At 34.4% G+C, this 18,024-nt stretch overlaps 4 protein-coding genes across 10 annotated transcripts; 2 read left to right on the top strand and 2 right to left on the bottom strand.

Annotated features, from left to right (window-relative positions):
* Positions 1–1,419: 1,419 nt before the first annotated feature.
* On the top strand, positions 1,420–4,509 carry LOC118040312 (GATA transcription factor 24). 3 transcript variants are annotated; one of them, XM_035047210.2, is made up of 7 exons: positions 1,420–2,003; positions 2,524–2,619; positions 2,694–2,833; positions 3,035–3,157; positions 3,252–3,357; positions 3,945–4,107; positions 4,192–4,509. In XM_035047210.2, exons 1-6 carry the CDS (start codon positions 1,680–1,682, stop codon positions 4,095–4,097), a joined length of 942 nt encoding a protein of 313 aa, XP_034903101.1. In that variant the 5' UTR covers positions 1,420–1,679; the 3' UTR covers positions 4,098–4,107; positions 4,192–4,509. The 3 variants fall into 3 exon arrangements, with proteins under 3 accessions (XP_034903101.1, XP_034903102.1, XP_034903100.1); XM_035047209.2 differs by having other exon boundaries at positions 1,423–2,003; positions 3,945–4,016; XM_035047211.2 differs by lacking the exons at positions 3,945–4,107; positions 4,192–4,509 and adding an exon at positions 3,533–3,938.
* A 3,041-nt stretch (positions 4,510–7,550) lies between these two features.
* Positions 7,551–13,336, top strand: LOC118040310 (GATA transcription factor 28). Of its 5 annotated transcripts, none has more exons than XM_073410551.1 (11): positions 7,551–7,971; positions 9,430–9,516; positions 9,608–9,741; positions 9,953–10,054; positions 10,182–10,296; positions 10,794–10,853; positions 11,057–11,122; positions 11,334–11,399; positions 11,889–11,969; positions 12,721–12,860; positions 12,965–13,336. In XM_073410551.1, the coding sequence occupies exons 1-11, from the start codon at positions 7,657–7,659 to the stop codon at positions 13,023–13,025; spliced, it is 1,227 nt and encodes a 408-aa protein (XP_073266652.1). In that variant the 5' UTR covers positions 7,551–7,656; the 3' UTR covers positions 13,026–13,336. The 5 variants fall into 5 exon arrangements, with proteins under 5 accessions (XP_073266652.1, XP_073266653.1, XP_073266651.1 ...); XM_073410550.1 differs by having other exon boundaries at positions 7,552–7,971; positions 12,978–13,336; XM_035047205.2 differs by having other exon boundaries at positions 7,553–7,971; positions 12,783–12,860.
* Positions 13,337–13,774: 438 nt separating this feature from the next.
* Positions 13,775–16,498, bottom strand: LOC118040309 (probable glycosyltransferase At5g20260). Its single transcript, XM_035047203.2, has 5 exons — positions 16,201–16,498; positions 15,774–16,033; positions 15,124–15,683; positions 14,714–14,871; positions 13,775–14,611 (listed from the first exon to the last, which is right to left on the bottom strand). Exons 1-3 carry the CDS (start codon positions 16,471–16,473, stop codon positions 15,623–15,625), a joined length of 594 nt encoding a protein of 197 aa, XP_034903094.1. The 5' UTR covers positions 16,474–16,498; the 3' UTR covers positions 13,775–14,611; positions 14,714–14,871; positions 15,124–15,622.
* On the bottom strand, positions 14,510–15,256 carry LOC118040311 (probable glycosyltransferase At3g42180). The gene is made up of 3 exons (XM_035047208.2): positions 15,124–15,256; positions 14,714–14,871; positions 14,510–14,611 (listed from the first exon to the last, which is right to left on the bottom strand). The coding sequence occupies exons 1-3, from the start codon at positions 15,254–15,256 to the stop codon at positions 14,510–14,512; spliced, it is 393 nt and encodes a 130-aa protein (XP_034903099.1).
* Positions 16,499–18,024: the final 1,526 nt, after the last annotated feature.

The following is an 18,024-nucleotide window of genomic DNA, read 5'->3' on the forward strand; positions in this document are numbered from 1 at the left end:
ATGATAGAAAGAGCAGTCCCAATTTCTATTCTTCCAATCTTTAACCTCCACGACAATTTAACCATTTATTTTGGCTTGCAATACTACGTTTCAAATAATATTTTATGAAAAATTATTTTTTTAATTTAATTTTTTTTAAAATTTTTTTAAATTATTATAATGTACTGATATTAAACAATAATTTTTTAAAATATTAAAAAATATTATTTTAAAATTTTTTTAAATAAAAAATATTTTAAATAAACAATCACAATCACATTTTTAAATATCTTAAAAACTCATTGTTATTAAACTCAATCTTGATCGAGACGCAACCAATCTTGTGATTACTTTTCAAAGTATATTTTACTCGGAAATACATCAAAATAATATTTTTTTATTTTATAAAAATTATTTTTATATCAGTATATTAAAATTATATGAAAACACAAAAAAAAAAAAATTAATTTGAGATAAAAAAAATTTAAATTTTTTTTAAAATACAAAAATAAATAATAACTTGTTATCCTGGTAAGCTTGCCATTGAAATTTTAATATTTTTTTAAACATTACATATTAATTTTTTAAAATTTACTTTATTAACTCATATCAATAGTCTTCCGTGGCCCATATCTTAGTGAGGTTAACTTTCAAATTAGCTGACCTGTCATTGACTAAACATTGAATGGGTGGAATGTAACTAGAGGGATTTGTCTCTCTCTATCACACAATTTAATTAGGGTTATAGGATTTCAGTAATTAGAGAGAAAATAGATAAGAAGGAAAAATATTAGAGAGGAAATAAATAAGAGATACAAAGATATACCTTTTTTTTTGGCAAGCACGCAATACCCAATCATTTCTTGACGCGTGTCATTAAAGTCCACCAAACCTCCATGTCTCTTCGTTATATTGTAAGGGAAACCACAGGAGTGTACCTAATATATCACTTATTCTCAATCAAGTCCAGAAGAAAAACATTTCATCGATCAGGTCCTAGAGTTTCATAAATTTTCATTTAGATCATTTTCTAAATTTATGTTATCTTTCACTCAATTTTCTTTACCAAAACAGCGTAATTTTAATTCATAAAGTATCGAAGTATATGGAAAGACTAAAGAAAATTAATATAAGGACTCAATTGAGATGTGTGTGAAACATCAGGGACCCAATTGACAAAGTATTTTGTTATGGGAGTTAATTGTGAAAAGTTTTATATATTAGGAACTAGATTAGGTTTTTTTTTAAAAAATACTTTTTTAAAATATTGATCGAAGGTTTTAATATTTTAATGTTAAAAATAAAATTTAAAAATTTTAAAAGTAGTATTTTAATATTTTTTAAAATAAAAAATGTGAAAAGATTTTTTCTCCCCTAAAATCACTCACTCTTGTCCTAGTGGCCACTAGTTCATAGTGGCACAAAACCGTAATTACCATAATTTCAATGCCCCATTTCCCATCCCTAATCTCTTTCACATATTGTCTCTCTTGCATTTTCTTCTCTTCATCCAAACACGCTGAACCCAATTTTAACCCCCAAATTCTAGGTTTTCTCTCCATTAAAGATCATAACTTTATTACATTATTCGATAGATTTCTAGTTTCCCTATATTGGGTTGTTTTTACTTTTTGAAAATTTTATTTAGAAGCCCTATTTTGTTGGCGTTTTTTCTTAAACCAGCATTAAATGCAAAAAGGATGCCTAATTCCAATGGGCAAGCAGCAGCAGCAGTGCCAGTACAAATGAATCATATAGAAGCCCAATTAGTAGATGAGGAGGATGGGGATAACAATAATATTGCTGGTGGAGGAGAGGAGTCAATAGATAACACCAACAGCATTCAATTTGAAGATGGTGGTTGTAGTGGTGTTGTTGGGGAGGCTGTAGCAGCAAGTGATATGTATGTTAATACTAATGGTGGTGGTGGGGCTGATTATGGTTTAGTGACTGCAAACAATGACCAACTCACTCTGTCTTTTCAGGGTGAAGTTTATGTTTTTGATGCTGTCGCTCCTGACAAGGTTAGTCCTTGTGTTTGTTTTGAATTTAATTCTCCAGATAAGATTTCGGTTTTGTTTTTTGGTAGGATTTAGTATCTGGGTTTTGGTTACTTTTGTTACCTCTGATTTGGTTTTGGTTGGAATAGGTGAATTTTGGGGGTTCTTGTATTATGGGTTTAATGCTTAGTTTACTTGAGAAGGTTTGGTTTTGTGAAATTTGTGATCTTTTTGTTTTTTGTATTGATGTGAAATCAAATCGGTATCTTTAAATTTTGGTTTCTACATCAGGCTTTAGCCATGATAGGGTTTTAAGTTTACAAAGGCTTTCATATTCTGTATCAATGTGTTTCAATGTTCGGGGTTGAAATGTAGTGTGAACATTCAAGTAGTTGACTCTAGTGCTTCTGTGACTGCAGAATAGGAGTAGTGTGTTTGCCAATTTATATTTATGAAATTTAATAAATGTTGACTTTGAAGTTGATTTGTCAATGAAAGCAAACTGGACATGTAATTCAGGGTTAAAATGTGGTGATTTTTACAGGTGCAGGCAGTGTTGTTGCTTTTGGGTGGCTATGAAATCCCTTCTGGCATTCCCGCCATGGGGACTGTCCCTATTAACCAAAGGACGCCCAATCATGTAAGTCCTCTTGCAATCCATTTTATATATTTATTGATGCGGTGCTGCTTTATCCTTACCTTCATGTTACCTAGGGCATCTATGACTTGTCTGGAACTGGAAGGTCAATTCAACCTCACAGAGCTGCTTCATTAAGCCGGTTCAGGGAGAAGAGAAAAGAGCGGTGCTTTGACAAGAAAATTCGTTACACTGTGCGGAAGGAAGTTGCTCTCAGGTATTATCAGCATGCTTTTCTGATTCCATGCCTTATAGGAGAGACTCGTCTAGTTTTAATGGAAATCATCACTTGAAGTTAAATGTGGAATCAGACACCACCTGAAGCTCTATCTCTCTCTGTAATTTTGTTTACTTGCTTGGTGAGGTTTCTCAAGTGTTTGCCATTATATCTTTCTTCTAATATATTAGCCACTGTCAGGATGCAGCGTAAGAAGGGTCAGTTTACTTCATCCAAGGCTAATTCTGATGAAGGGGGCTCGGCTTCATCTGGCTGCAGTGGAATGCAGGGTTCCGGACAAGATGAGACCATGCTGGAAACTTTGTGAGTCTTGATTCTTTTCTTTAACATTGTGTCATTTCCATAAAAATGGTGAAAATACTGTGAGAATAGACTTTTTTCCCGATGCTTTGCGCAGATGTAATCATTGTGGAATTAGCTCAAAGTCCACTCCAATGATGCGTCGTGGTCCAAGTGGTCCAAGAACTCTTTGTAATGCATGTGGACTTAAGTGGGCCAACAAGGTGTGTAAATTTCTTGGTGTCCTCTGACATTAACTTGTGAACTTACTGCAGGTTGAGCCATGTTGATTGCAGTTACTGCATCCTTGTTTAATTTATGTGATATATTTGGCCTAGATTTTATCATAAAACTACATAAAATGTGTTCATGGGCATTTATGTCAGGTTATCCGTGCAGGTTATTGTCATTTATCAGGTTTCTGGCCTGCCTTTTGCCTTTTTTGACATCTCTTTTTGGCCAAGTTACAATGAATACTGCGTCCTGGGTACCATGTCTCTTTCTCATGCTGTTATCAGCTTACCCTAAAGTCTAGGTTAAAGTGTTAGATTCGGGTATCTGACTGATCAGGTTTCATGCCTGATGATCTGGGTAAATTGATGCTCAACATCTTATTAACGAATTGATGCCATACAATCTTGAATCACTCCTCCTTGATGGACGCCATACAATCTTGAATCACTCCTCCTTGATGGACTCCATACAATCTTGAATTCATAAACCATTCATGTAAAGGCATGGCAACTGACTTTAAAAAATAATGGGCAGTAGTTATTGTTGTCATCTCACTTGGGAAGTGTGGGTTTTGCAGGGTGTTTTAAGAAACCTTTCAAAGGTTCCAATCCTGAGTATTCAGCAATCTTCTATGAAGACAGTTGCACAGGTGCATGCCTTTGGAAAATATGCACTTTCTCATTCATTGAAGTCCTTTTTTGTTATCGTGTGGGGGCGAGATATTCTTTGAAGCAAATCTTGTATTTTTCTATTCCATTTTTTTATCGTTGCTGGTCGGTACATATTCCGTGTCGCTCATGCTGGATTTTATGTTTCCTTTGAAGGTTAATGGTGAAGCTAACAATTCTGATGCCATAACTGCGGCTGCAGACATAGTCTCGCCTAATGGTGATAACTCCACTTTGGCTACTGAAACATGAGATAGTTGTTTCTCTTGAAGCGATTGGCATTTTCTGTTAGAAAACAGATGCCAAACAGCCCAATAACTTGTGAAATAACATTCAGCTACGCTCAGACCAATTGTACAAATGATTCAGCACCCTTGTCATATGTACAGATTGTTTTTTAACGTGCTATAGTTGTAACCTGCAAGTATGTAGGCAACCCCAAATAAATTGGAATGGAGGCGTTAATTGAGTTGAGATCTTGTAAATGAAGCTCGAAGATCAATTTAGAAATGTCATTCTTGGTTCATTTCAAACCATGTGCATTGAGAACAAGCAGGAAATATTCCTTGTATTCGTCTTCCAACAAGAAGAGGACATCACATATTTTTGCAGGATGGATGTAGCTTGCAGAGTAAACAACCTGTGTATGGAAATTGGAAGGGACGAATTCAAATCCAGTTTTTGTTCTGGAGGAGGATCCAAATCAGGGCTCTCGCGTTCCTAGCAATTTGACTTTGAGTTCCTTACTGCTAGACCAGTGCTGCCAATTTGTCTTTCATTTTTAATCCAGGCATTTGACTGCAAGCAGCCTTCTAACATTGTTTATTAGTTGAAGTTTGCAACTCAAACGTTAGCTGCAATATTGTTATGTCGTAGGGACTCTGATTGATAGAATCCGGAGTTTAAGGAGCATGTTTTACTTTTGATAAGCCAGACTTTAAGGAGCCTTGTCTGCTTATGATGCGATGTCTCTCTATAGATTACAGAGAAGTTTATGTTTTACGCTCCCTCTTTCTTTCTTCTTCAACGAGAGCTTGTTCTTAGCTCTTTGCATGCATCCAACCGACTAGCTTAATCATTTTTATCAAATAATAATAATAATAAGTCCCATATCAAGGTTCTTTTTAATTCAATTTATGTATTAATTGAACTTAAATTTAAAAAAAAAAACGATTTTAAAATAGCTTTTGATTATGGAAATTATCTATGGTTGCTCAAACAGTAATTAATGATTTTTTGTCCGACTAATATAATGGTATTAATTAAAGCTTGAGCACCATAAAAGAGAATATATTATATTATTTTATTTTTTTAAAAAATAAAAATTCATTTATTTTTTTAACCGAACAAGAGATTCCATCAAATATAGACCATTAGTGGTGAGATATGGTCGCACCTGACTAAAAGTTGGAGAGCATTAGGTGAGATGTGATTGAATGCTGTGGCTGATGACAGAATTTTGAAACTTAGGGTAAAAAATTAATGCATGCGTGCATGCATGCATCGATTTTTGATGATTTTGTTGACTCGACATGAGTTACCAACTAAAGAACATTGTATTTTATCGTGTCATGGAACCGCATTTTAACTTAAATTATCTAGTGTTTTGTTTTATGTTGGTGTATGAATATAGTCAAATATATTTGTTTTTTAATATATTATTCAAATGTCTTTTAGACATGGGTCCATTAGTTTTTAATATAATTTATTTAAATAAAAATATATTTTATACATGAATTTGTTAAATTTAAAAAAACAACAAATCATAAAAAAATACTTTATGGGTCAATTTTTTGTCTAAAAATATACCTCACGCGGCAATTCAACTTTATTAGACTTGGTTTTTTTTTATCATTTATTCACTCATGTTTTGTCTATAATTAATTTATCCCACGAACCCAAGAGATTAGCTTTTAGAGATGACTAAACATTAAACTAGCTTAAGGAAAAATATACTCTTATTTATAAAAAGAATGGTGACTTAAAAAAATCTAAAATTATTATTATTATGGAGGCCTGTCTAAATATAAAAAATTTCATATTGTTCAAGCGGTAACTTGTAATGTTTTACTAGTTATTTAATGAAACTTATTTTAAATAAAGAGAAAGATGCAATTATTGTTATATATTTCTATCCAAATATAAAAAAAATTATGGTACTTAAGTTAAAAATAAAAAAATAAAATTTATGAAATTTTCTTTTATTTATATCTATTTATTTTTATCAAGCAAGCTTCGTTGGGTAAATGAACGGTGATTCGTCGTGGAGATTGTTCCTGAAAAATTACGTGACACGCGTCCTCTTCTTCACGCGATTCTTCTACTGCCCGGGCCCCTCATGTTAGCGGCCCTGATATTATCTCTCTGATCTGTTGACAAAAGAGGGAAAAACAACGGAAAAAGGATAACTACAAATCAGTCCCCAAACAATGTTACGGATCTCAAATGAGTTTCCAAATATACAAATGTAGCAATTGTCTTATCCAAACACCACTAATATAACAACCAAGTCCCCTGGAAAATTTCAATAAATAATAATAATAAATAAATGAATTATATTGAATTTCTTGGTACACGTGATTAAATCTTGAGCTCCAAGAAAATGAATTATAACGGTTTAAAATTATATTTCAGCATGTATTAATAATTTTAAAAATTATACAACATCTTTAAAGTTATATTTCACCATTTCCTTTTTGGAAGTGGAGAATTAAATTCTAGCAACCCAACTTATAAATACAATTTTAAAATATTTAATCTTGTTAGAATTACATATGATTTTAAAAAATAAAATTGAAAGATGAATTTTTATGCTATATTGAATTGTATAAAACAATACACATACATTCACAAGATTTAGGTATATAAATGAAAAGAGATTTTTTCATAAAGACAAAAAGGATGATGGTTAGATTTTGGATTATAAAAATAAAAGTCAAATTATAAAATAATATTCAGTTAAGTCCTGCTGTATATAATAAAAATGGCTACTTTAAAAACAATTCTTTGATATTTCTTATATGTTGTGTGTTTGTTAATATGATGTAGGGTGTTTTTATAAAAATAATTTTTTTTTCTGATTGTTTAAAAATATTTTTTACTTAAAAATACTTTAAAATAATATATTTTTTAAAATTTATTTTGGCATCAACATATTTAATTTATTAAAAAACATTAAAAAAAATAATTAAAAAAAATCTTAAATTTTACAAAAAATACGGTTGCACTGCATAAACAAATGATGCCTATACGAGCTGTTTTGAAGAAAATCAACAGTGCGTTACCAAACATTTATAAAACTGCAATTAGAGCCAAAAAAAACTTTTTTTCAAAGCCCTAATAGAATAATATTATAAAAACCAATGGTTTGATGGTAAAACGCACAATAAAGTGTAATATAACAACTAATATGAAATATCTATAATAATCGAGGGACTGATTTGTACAGTTCCAAAGAAAACTCAAGAGTGAAAAATAAAAAGCAATAAAAAATGGATCTGTAATAACGAAAATAGTTTTCTTTGCTTCCTAGTAGTAGCTACTAGCTAGTTTACTATTTCATAGCTACAAATTTCTATTCATAAAGAGAGGGAGGGAGAGGGGGACTTTATTTTAGTGGGGATGGTAAAGAAAATGGAGATGGTGAATCATCAAAGGCAAAAGAGAGTAAGGAAGGGTAGGGATTATCATAATCGAAGAGTGATGCAGATCGAGGGTGGTGATTTTGATTATGGATATGGTTTTGATGATGGGATGGAGATGATTAATGGAGTAGGAGTAGAAGAAGAAGCGGGGCAAATCAGTGCTAACAACAATATCAATGGTGTTGTTATTAGTAATGGGAATGATAGCGTGTTTGAATCAACAAGAACAAGTGAGCTTACCGTTGCTTTCGAAGGAGAAGTCTATGTTTTCCCTGCTGTTACTCCTTCTAAAGTAAGTTTTGTGATGCTTAACCTCTCATTTTCTGTCTCCCTCTATATGTTTTTTTTGGATGGATGCTTGTGTTGGTCGATTGATTCAGATTGATTTTTTAAATGTTTGACTTGTTTTCTGTGTGGGTTTTTTTATACGTTGAAATGGGTTTTGATTTATTTTTTGGGGTATATTAGCTGACGTTTCAATTTGTTTGGTGGAAGAAACTGAGGAAAACAGGGGAAGGAAGGTTTGATTTTTTGGGTTGTTCTGGGTGTGTTTGTTTGTTCGCTGAGAAAATGAAAAAAAAGAAGAAGGGAAAACTGAAGAATAGTTTCTCTCGGTGGTGTTGGTTTTTGTCCTGGAAAATTGGTTTATGGATCAGTGGGAATCTCAGTTTTGATGTTTTTATTTGGCTTACAGAAAAATTAAAATTTGTGAATCTGTTTATTTGCTGAGGAAGTGGATTGGATTGGAGGAAATAAAAAGTTGAGTTTCTGGTGTTTGCTACTTGATAGTTTGGTTTGAATTATGGAACAGTGGGGAATTCAGTTTTATGTGGCTGTGTTAAGCTTGCAAGAAAAGTGTAATATAGCTGTTACATTTGAAGTTTTTTCTGGGGACCCCTTTTATGCATATTTTTTTAAACCGTTGAAAGCTCTAATGGAGCATGTTCCATGGAGAGTCATACTATGTTTTACCATCAATTGACTGGGTGTTTGTGGTTCTCACACTTCAAAATGGGATATCAGCTTTGAGTGTTGTGATTGTTACTCTCTTGAGTCAGTAATATAGGAAAATTTTTGAAGTTTGGTGATTGTTTTGCTGTTAGAATGATTACGTGCTTTGGGAGGATGTATAATGATGAACTTACCGTGTTCTTGTAGTATTGGTTATATGAGATTGAATGCTACATTGCAAATTATTTGCGATTGTTGGTACTTTCTAGATTCTGGATCCTGTTTCTGTTGATTTCATTTCTTTTTGATAATGCAATTGATCATGAAAATCATACAATGATGCTGAACACTGCACTCATTGTTGAGGCTTGGAAATTGAGAAATGCATTTTGTGCTTTAACTGTTTGTCTTTTACTTCATCACATGCCTTCAAGGTTCTACTTTGATTTTATTTCTTCTCTTTCTGTATACATCCCAACTGCTAGAGTTTCATATACTTTTCAGTTGGTTTCTCTAAATGCTGTTGCCATCAAAACAAAGAATGTCAGGGTGGCTGACTTCTACGACATGCACTCAATTGTTGACATTGAGTCTGTTTTTTAAGTATACAATGAGTCTGTTTTTTAAGTATATGGGGTATAAACTGCTTGTTATTAGTGTCCACCATATGAATCTGTTCTCATGGTCTTTTTAACTTTGTGCTTGTTGTTCCCTTGCATAAAGAAATGTTTCTAAGCTGTATCTAATTTTCCCTTTGGGAATCTTCTCTTGCCTTGATTTTCTGGAATGCTTGTGACAGGTACAAGCAGTGTTGTTTCTTTTAGGAGAGCCTGAGACATCCACTATTGTGCCAAGCTCAGAATTTCTGCTTCAACAGAATGCCAGGGTATTTCTTGCGTCACCAGCAGGCTGCTCTGTTTGAATTGTTTGCTGTCCTTTTTCTTTATATTTTAATGCTTTCTAACTACATGTCCCAGAGTGCAGGTGATGCCTCACAAGGCTCGAAACTTTCACGAAGAGTTGCCTCCCTGGTAAGGTTCCGTGAAAAGCGGAAGGAGAGATGCTTTGAAAAGAAAGTTCAGTATACGTGCCGGAAAGAGGTTGCTCAGAGGTAGGTTCTAAATTTTGATGTGCTCTATCATAGGACATGTGGAGACTTTTATGCATGAATTGATTTCACTAAATATACCCTCTTGTTGAAAGTGAATTGAATAAACAATTAGAGCCCTGTTTTCTGGGTCATATTACAACAATCTTACAAGGACAGTAAATGGGTTCCGAGGAACACAAATATGAACCCATGCATCTGATGTTTCTTCCAGGATGCATCGTAAGAGAGGACAGTTTGCATCATTGAACAATTGTTATGGCACAGATACTGGCAACTGGGAACCAAGCAATGGCATGCACAATCCTGAATTTGAGTGAGTCAAAGCTTATCATTCCCTTATATCATTTCATAAAGCATGCTTTGAAATATGTGTTTTATTTTCATAAGGATTACATGGTGCCTGGTCTATTGCGGTAACTAGTTTCTGCATTTTTCTTTAGTTTGCTTAGATGTCAACACTGTGGCATTAGTGCAAAGGATACTCCAGCAATGCGCCGGGGACCAGCTGGTCCAAGAACTCTCTGTAATGCTTGTGGCCTTATGTGGGCAAATAAGGTAGGCATCACAATGTTGGAAAATCTGTTGATTTGGTTATACAGTTAACAATGTTGATTCAGCAGTTTTATATGTTTTTGATTGTCATTGGTTCAGTTTACGAGCCTCTTTTTTTGTGGAAACATAATTTCTCTATATTATATATAATGTGCAAATTGGATATGTCTGTGTTTTCTTTTAGACTATCAATTTATCGTTTGTTTATCCAGGTGCTCAGTTACTCATAATTATGAACTTGTGATCTTGTATCTTACATGATAAATGTCAATATCTATGTTTTGTATCCACAACATGTCTTCTCATGAATACTTATGTTTGTTTAGATATAACAAGGTCATGGATTAGAACTTACCATTTTCTTTGCATGTCCTAAGCATCAAGATAAATTTTAGTTATTCCATATCTTGCTATCCTGGCATTTACAAGCATTATAATTTTTGAACCGCTGATTCTACTTCTGGTCCAGTTTTCATTTTTCCATGCGTTTTGTCTTGAAGGGAACTCTGAGAGATCTTAACAAAGGGGGGCGACAAATTTCCTCAAATCAAAATGAACCGGTGTGTATCTTTTCCAACTGAATTTGCTTTAAGAACAACATTTGCTATCAGTATGAATCAGTACTAATTTTGTGCTTTATTTCTTTCTAAGTGGATTGTTGATTAAGTAATATGATTATCATTATTGGTTGTTTTGTGGAGTCATTTATTTCTTTTCCAACTAGAAATTCCTATTTGGAGTGATAACTCTGTTGTTTTTGCAGGTAACTCCTGATTTTAAGCATTCAACCATAGAACGAGAAAATCCTTTTGCCAACCCTGATGAAGCGGTATGGTTGTTATATATGTGAGACACAGCTGTCTGAAGCAACATATCTGAAATGCAATAAATTATTAGATTGCTTAGACTGCCATTTTTTATTTGGCCATAACCTACATGAATAGTTCCATAATCAGAAGATACTTGTTGATCCATGAACACCGTCAACTTTTATCTTTTGTACATGATTCTGATGGATTCTGCCTTTTTCAAATGATCAGGAGAGCCAAGAAGAGAGTAAGCCTGTGCCATTAGATTCTGAAAACTCTCTGAGGCCAAATGAACAGGTAAGTCATTTTGGTAGATTCACGAGAAATATTTATCAACTATTGGATGATGTTATATTTGAGAAGCAGGCATATTGATGCTGGATTCTACATGCCATATTAGTGTCAAAATCATTGTTACTGTAACACAAAACTACTCCTGTGAACCTGTGAAAAGCTCATCTCTCATTTGGCTTTAGGAGTTGCCATGCCTTTTTTTTCCTTCCAAAAGAACTTGTCCTAGTAAGCTGTAATACTTTTCTAATCATTTTATTTGAATCAGACAATTGGACTTAGGAGGTCACATGCTTAAATGGGTAATGAGCTGGTTGCTTTTCGTTGGAAACTTTATGTTCCTTTTACTGAAGCTTTTTGGTAGTAATTACATAGCATTTCAGTCATGTCACCAATTCAAGAGTTTTGGTTTTAATTTTTGTCTTTGGTTTTGTTAATTAAGTAATTGCACAAACCTTTTGTTTTGATTATCATATTCACAATTCTTATGTGCAGGATTTGCTAGAAACTGATGAGACTGCTCCTGATCCCTTGCCCATGCATGTGGAAAATTCATCAATGAACCTTCATGATGAGGTAATAAGATTGCTGAAACATGCATCTCAAAATTTCAATGACTATCCCCCTAAAAATCCTTTGTACTTCTGCCTGACAGGATTTCCCAAATTGTTTTCTATCAAAACATCAAAAGTTTTATCATTGATTTCCCTTTGTGACCATGCACGCAATTAATGTTACGTAACAAACCCACACCCTTGAAGGGCAAGGGTAAAGTTGGTAAAATAATATATTTTACTGTCTCGGTCTGACTTCACTCAAAAAGATAAATGATCATAAATGGACTATAAAATTAGGATAGGTTGAATTCATGATTGTCAGTGTATTTTGTGAAAGTTCTTATTTGTTAAGTGGTGTTTTTGATTGAGTTCCCCAATTGGTCAAGTGTCCTAGCAGCTCTACTTTTTCTGATACCTGTTCTGAAAATTGTTCAGATATTTATATACTGGTCATATGCTGTGCTGATTACTTTAATATTCCCAATTCTTCTAGACCTACTGAATTGTGTTACTTGAGGAAAGTGCAACCTTTGGGTCCCGTCCCTGATTTCAGGAAGATAGAGTATAGATTACTAAGATGAGGGTTTTACACTCGCAAAATTTTAGAAAGTAAATAAATAAAGTCGATCTATTTTATGCTTAAACAAGCACCAGTTACCCAGTAAGTACGTATGCTTGTAAGCATGTTCAATTCATAATAGAGGGGAAGCTGCTTAGAAGTGAATGACGTGACAGATCAAATCTTGCATTGCTTTATACATGTTTCACAGCATTCCAAAGAAGCTCAGCGGCATGAACACTCTTTATTGTTGCAATGTGTGACATGTACCAGGGCTTTGAGAACACTTTGGATGAGCTTGGTGACGTTTCAGGTTCAGAATTTGAAATCCCGGAGCATTTTGATGATCAGGTAGTGGTTTTTTAGTGACTTGGCATCAAGCATATTGAAGACTAACTCTATACTTCAGCTGGGTTATAAGCATGTAAATCTTAGTTACTTCTCCAAGTTCACAGTACCAACTTACAGGTTGACATTGAGGATTCCAGTACAGGGACGGAGTGGCCTGGAACCTGAGACCATGCTATCTGCCTTCCTTGTTAATCCTTTCTAAGAGCATCCGGTTTCTTTCCAGGGATGAAGATGCAATTCTGGTTTATACTAACATCAGATGTCTAGAGATGGTTTTTGTTTATAGACAAACTTTACTTGTATTTGAAAGTTGCTGGGCATTTTCTTGACACTTGTGCACTGTATAATGTGATTACTGTTCTCCTTTTCCCGTGTTCACCCTCATTTTGTTCTATTGTAAGGATGTAACTAATCGAATGGAAATGTGTTGTGGTAAGGCCTGCTTACCTTAATGAAGCATTGAGCTGATCTGGTTATGAAGTGCAAGTAAATAGGTTAATGCCGTTCGTTCACGGTGTTATGATGATTATTTTCAAGTATAGATAGATGGACTACTCATTTCTCCAATTGGAGATTTAGGAACTATAAAGGAAAAAAAAAAAAAAAATAACCCTCATGTTTGTCCTTTCAATTTTGAGTCGTATCTTGTTGGGATTTTCTGCTCTTTTCGTCAGGTTTATAAAGACAACAAGAATATAAAAAGATAGGTGCAAAAAATCAATTGAAGTTGTTCTATCAAATAAAGTTGATTGCATTGCATTAGTCATGTAAAGTGTTCCTGAGTTTCCTATAGCTCCAAGCTGAGAGTTCCTAGGCAGCTAAATTGGTTGGTGAAATTTGTTCCCAAGATGTGCGAAACCAACTGGATCGGTGTTGGCACCTTCATACAACTTGTTCCCAAGGAGGTCGTTTGTTATCATAAAAGTCAAGAGTTTCCGAATATGTTAGCTGGATCAGATTTGGGAATAGGCAACAATTTCTAGGCAGATTAACAATATGGTGGATAAAACGATGTTTGGACCGACATCCTCAGTGGTAGGTTGGAGATGATAGAACAAGAATGTTGTCAGGACGTCCATTCACGAGATCACTATTTGTCTTAGTCGAGCTGCTTCATCTTCATCGTTTGCTTATTATCCACAACAATCGATATGATTACCGGATCAGATCAGAGAAAACCAATCCTAATTTCCTCCGGTGAAGGAATTGTGTCGTGTCAGGTCTGAAGATGTGAGCATTACGAGTTTAAGTTTTGATTGAAGATTTATGCATGTTTCCAATTTTGCTCCGCTTCAGTTTTGTACAGAGTTCCTCTTTGCAGGATTTGACAATGGATGTCTTTGGTTCACTTTGTTTAACCAGGTAGGATTTTGAAGTGAATGCTTTTGCTCAACATATCGTGGGAAAATCAACTCCTCGCATCCATTTGAGGAACAAAATATGACGATAGCTTCATAGATGAAAGCCTCACTGCCGATATATTGCATTAAGTTCAAGCATTTTTACAGAACATGAAAATCAAGTAATGCTATGTGCTTTTAACTTCTGAAACGAACAATCTGGGGAAAATGTTCAAGTGTTTGCTGTTCAGGATGACGCAGTGATATCAAACCATATGTAAGGTACAAGTTGAAACTTCCTCCAGCTGCTCAATACTTAATGATGTGGCGGCGCAGCCATAGCTCATACATAATCATGCGAAACAAATCATACTTGACAGGAAGAGAATTCCATTGGAAGTGCTTCCTAACCTGCAAACAAGAAATAAAATATTTGGATAATAATCTAGGTGATGAATGGATATTTTCGGGAATACACTGGTTTGATTGAAAAGGGACAAAATTCTTATCCACCTGAAGAACATTTTGATGCATTTTCTTATAATTTTCTTCTGGTATTCCCTTAAGAATTTTCTCTAGATTGGGAACATGTTCCTCTTTGAGAATTACAGAGAAATTATTCCAGTCAAGAACGTCATTGAATGGAAAGTCATAGTAGTCGGACAAGATAACTGCAGAAACACACATGAACTGCTTAGAAGAGAAACCAGAGGCCAGACAGATTGACGAGTAAAAAAAAAGGTGTTTTAATGTATCCTTTATCTAAGAAATTGAAGTTCTTGCCAGATATCATAAAAAATCACTAAATAATGAATGTCAAAATGTTTTTATGGATGAAAAATTATGAAGCATGCCAGTCTGGTTACCAAATGAATGAATACAACAGAAGGAGAAAAGAAAAGCCTTATGAGAAGCATTCTTACCAGGTACACATCCAAAAGTCATCGACTCCGTTAAGCAAACACCACCGACATGATTATTCCCACGAGGACAAATGCAAAATTGACTTCCATACAGTTCATTTTCATAAGCGTCTAGTATGGTATCCTTTTTCATTTTGTCGAAGAAATGGAAGTTAAACTCTGGAGCACCTTTATAAAAAAGTAGAAGATTCTTTCTTACATCTGAGTTAAGAGAACCAGCCCAGAAACCGAGTTTAGTCCTGCAATATTTTGCCCCAGAAGCTTAGCTGAAGCAGAACTGATTCTATGAGAAGATTCAAATATCAAATCATACATCGAAATTCAAGTTGTATAACAAGGGTTAACCACTCCAGTCCACACGATCATTGCTTAAGGATGCGACTACCAAGTCAAAAAGCCTGCCTAAAAGCCATGTGGAACTTGGGAAGCTTTAGTGCCAGATTTTACTGTGTTCAGATGAGCCAAAAGCATTCATAGAGAGTTAAATTTGGTTTTTTCACTACCTTCGAGGGAGCATAATCTCTGGGTAAATCATTAAAGGGCGAGACTGCACAGTTGACCTGGCAAGTTGCAGCAGGTTTCTAAAGTTACGTTCATGGAAAATCACAGTACTTCAAGGATATACAAGGTGTTAAACCATAGAAGATTACCTGCTCCACACGTCGTCTCCATCATGAAGAGAGATCTCTAATGTCTGCGGGAGGGACATATCCTTCTGCGGAATATACTTGGAGTCATAACTTGGTGAACAAACAAGTCGAATTACGTTCTTCATGAGCAATGGAACTTCTTCCATAGTCCCGTTGTCAATGTCATGGCAACTGAAATAGAAATGATCAGCACCTAAAGTCCTATTCCAGTGAGGGTATGAGGAAATCAAGCTCTTGACATAATTCTCGATATCCTTCTCCTCCTGCATTGAAAAATTATATATGTTGAAGTTAAATGCACCACCATTGCCGAATTATAAGAAATCAATTCATCCATCATTTGTACCTAATTGCATTACTAGACATATTGCTTACTTTCAATTACAAAGATTAAATTTAAATAATTACTTGTATTTCAAGTACGTACCCTGCCTCCCGTTTTCCTACAAGACAAGGGAATCAGGAAGAGATGAGCCACAGTGGGATCATCTGTGAAGAACGAACTGGGTATCAGATTCTTCAAGAAGTAATGTTCACTTGCATATTTTCTCTTGAGCTTGTCTCTTGGATCATAACACGTTGTAGGGTCTCTCCCTGGGTACACAAAGACCTTGAAATCGTTCTCCATTGTCGCATAATTTGGCAAGAAGAAGTCTTCTCTGTGATAAATGCTACCAATCGAATTGCCCTTAAACACCATAAGAGGAGAGGAAGAAAAAACTGAGGAATTAAACTCACTGAAACGCCCTTTAAGACCCAAAAAGTACAACAAAGTGATGAGGAAAAAGAAAAAGCAAGTGATCCTAGAAGAACCTGAAATCGGAAGAAAGGGAATGATACCTTACGACTGCGAAAGACTTCATCAGGAAGAGAATCTTTCTCCCTAAACTACAAAATGAGCATTAACATATCAGGACAACAACATCAAGGGCAATGAAACAGTAACGAGAATCCAAGAAACTAAAGAACTTGGCCTTCAAAAAACCAAAAACGAGCAGAAAAAAATAAAGTAGTTGTAACTAAAGAGCACAAGGAAGAGTGGAAAGAAAGAGAATACCAGGGGAGATCGCTGGAGCAGGATGATCCTCACGATAAAGACTATGCCCAAAGTAACGGGAATAATTTTCTTAATATTTCTTCTAGCCGTCCATGTGTTGATGGGGCGGGGGTTGGCGTATGGTCTCATCATTTTCTTGGAGAGAAGAGGATGAGACTCAGAGGTGGTCTAAAGAAAGAAATAACTAATTGTGGCGGTTGAAGGGAGGGAACGAATGCTTTAAGTAACTAATTCTGTTATTTCCGGTACTCCTCCTCCTGCTACAAAATTTCATTAATAAATATTTAAAACTTAGTGAAATATATTTGTTTATAAATATTTAAAACTTAGTGAAATATATTCCTCCTCCTCCTGCATTGAAACTCAGTGGAAAGTTACTAATAAAGAAAAACAAGATAACTTGTTGATGTTGTAAGAATTGCATAAATTGATTCCGTAGATCTTGAGTAGTGAAAAAAGGGCATTAATTATTTTTGTATTTTAAAAGTGTTTTAAAAAAAATTAATTTTTTTTTATGTTTTTTGTTTTAAATTAATATATTTTTGGTGTTTGTAGATCATTTTGATATGTTAATATAAAAAATAATTTTTAAAAAATAAAAAAATTTTAATTTGTGAGCTGCAAAAAAATAAAATGAAATGAATATTGATAACAAAACATTTAGACCATCTAACACAAAAAAAAAAAAAAAAAAGGAGGAAGAACAAAAATTAGCGTAAATGACCTGTTGTTAGAAAAATTTAAAATGAAAGATTTGGGAGCTGCAAAATAAATGGAAATCACGAGAGACGGAAGTAATAGTACCTTGAAGAACATGGTTTTCACCTATTTTCAAGCCTTAAAGTCTCAACAATAGAATCGATGAAAATACATTAGAATCGATCAAAATACATTACCATGCGAGACCGACAAAGTAGATTGAGAACTACAATTTGAAGCTTAATCTGGTCCTTTTTACATTTAATTTTGTTGTAATTTCAACATTTCATTTTCAATTTTGCTATGGCTAGTACTCTTGTCCTTCACCGTTACAAGCAGTCTTGAATCTTGCCGGCAACAGGTACATTCTTAACGATGTTTTAATCGGCAACTGACGGAGTGAATTCTGACCTCCGTGCACCAAGACGAGATTAGGAGTTCATTCCGGACAAACCTTGCTGTATCTTCTGCCGCTCGGGAACGGGTTCCAGACAG

This window comes from Populus alba, chromosome 7, assembly GCF_005239225.2.
Source record: "Populus alba chromosome 7, ASM523922v2, whole genome shotgun sequence".
NCBI classification, from domain to species: domain Eukaryota; kingdom Viridiplantae; phylum Streptophyta; class Magnoliopsida; order Malpighiales; family Salicaceae; genus Populus; species Populus alba.

What these genes read in the sequence shown, in the direction of transcription:
- LOC118040312 (XM_035047209.2), top strand. Translation starts at nt 1,680, where the DNA reads ATGCCTAATTCCAATGGGCAAGCAGCAGCAGCAGTGCCAGTACAAATG. An exon ending in GAGACCATGCTGGAAACTTT is followed by an intron (nt 3,158 to 3,251) that starts GTGAGTCTTGAT and finishes TGCTTTGCGCAG; the next exon opens with ATGTAATCATTGTGGAATTA. An exon ending in GACTTAAGTGGGCCAACAAG is followed by an intron (nt 3,358 to 3,944) that starts GTGTGTAAATTT and finishes TGGGTTTTGCAG; the next exon opens with GGTGTTTTAAGAAACCTTTC.
- LOC118040310 (XM_073410550.1), top strand. Translation starts at nt 7,657, where the DNA reads ATGGTAAAGAAAATGGAGATGGTGAATCATCAAAGGCAAAAGAGAGTA. An exon ending in GCCTTATGTGGGCAAATAAG is followed by an intron (nt 10,297 to 10,793) that starts GTAGGCATCACA and finishes TTTGTCTTGAAG; the next exon opens with GGAACTCTGAGAGATCTTAA. An exon ending in CGGAGCATTTTGATGATCAG is followed by an intron (nt 12,861 to 12,977) that starts GTAGTGGTTTTT and finishes ACCAACTTACAG; the next exon opens with GTTGACATTGAGGATTCCAG.
- LOC118040311 (XM_035047208.2), bottom strand. Translation starts at nt 15,256, where the DNA reads ATGAAAAAGGATACCATACTAGACGCTTATGAAAATGAACTGTATGGA. An exon ending in GACTTTTGGATGTGTACCTG is followed by an intron (nt 14,872 to 15,123) that starts GTAAGAATGCTT and finishes GTGTTTCTGCAG; the next exon opens with TTATCTTGTCCGACTACTAT. An exon ending in TGCATCAAAATGTTCTTCAG is followed by an intron (nt 14,612 to 14,713) that starts GTGGATAAGAAT and finishes TCTTGTTTGCAG; the next exon opens with GTTAGGAAGCACTTCCAATG.
- LOC118040309 (XM_035047203.2), bottom strand. Translation starts at nt 16,473, where the DNA reads ATGGTGTTTAAGGGCAATTCGATTGGTAGCATTTATCACAGAGAAGAC. An exon ending in GTAGGAAAACGGGAGGCAGG is followed by an intron (nt 16,034 to 16,200) that starts GTACGTACTTGA and finishes TCAATGCAGGAG; the next exon opens with GAGAAGGATATCGAGAATTA. An exon ending in GGAGACGACGTGTGGAGCAG is followed by an intron (nt 15,684 to 15,773) that starts GTAATCTTCTAT and finishes GCAACTTGCCAG; the next exon opens with GTCAACTGTGCAGTCTCGCC.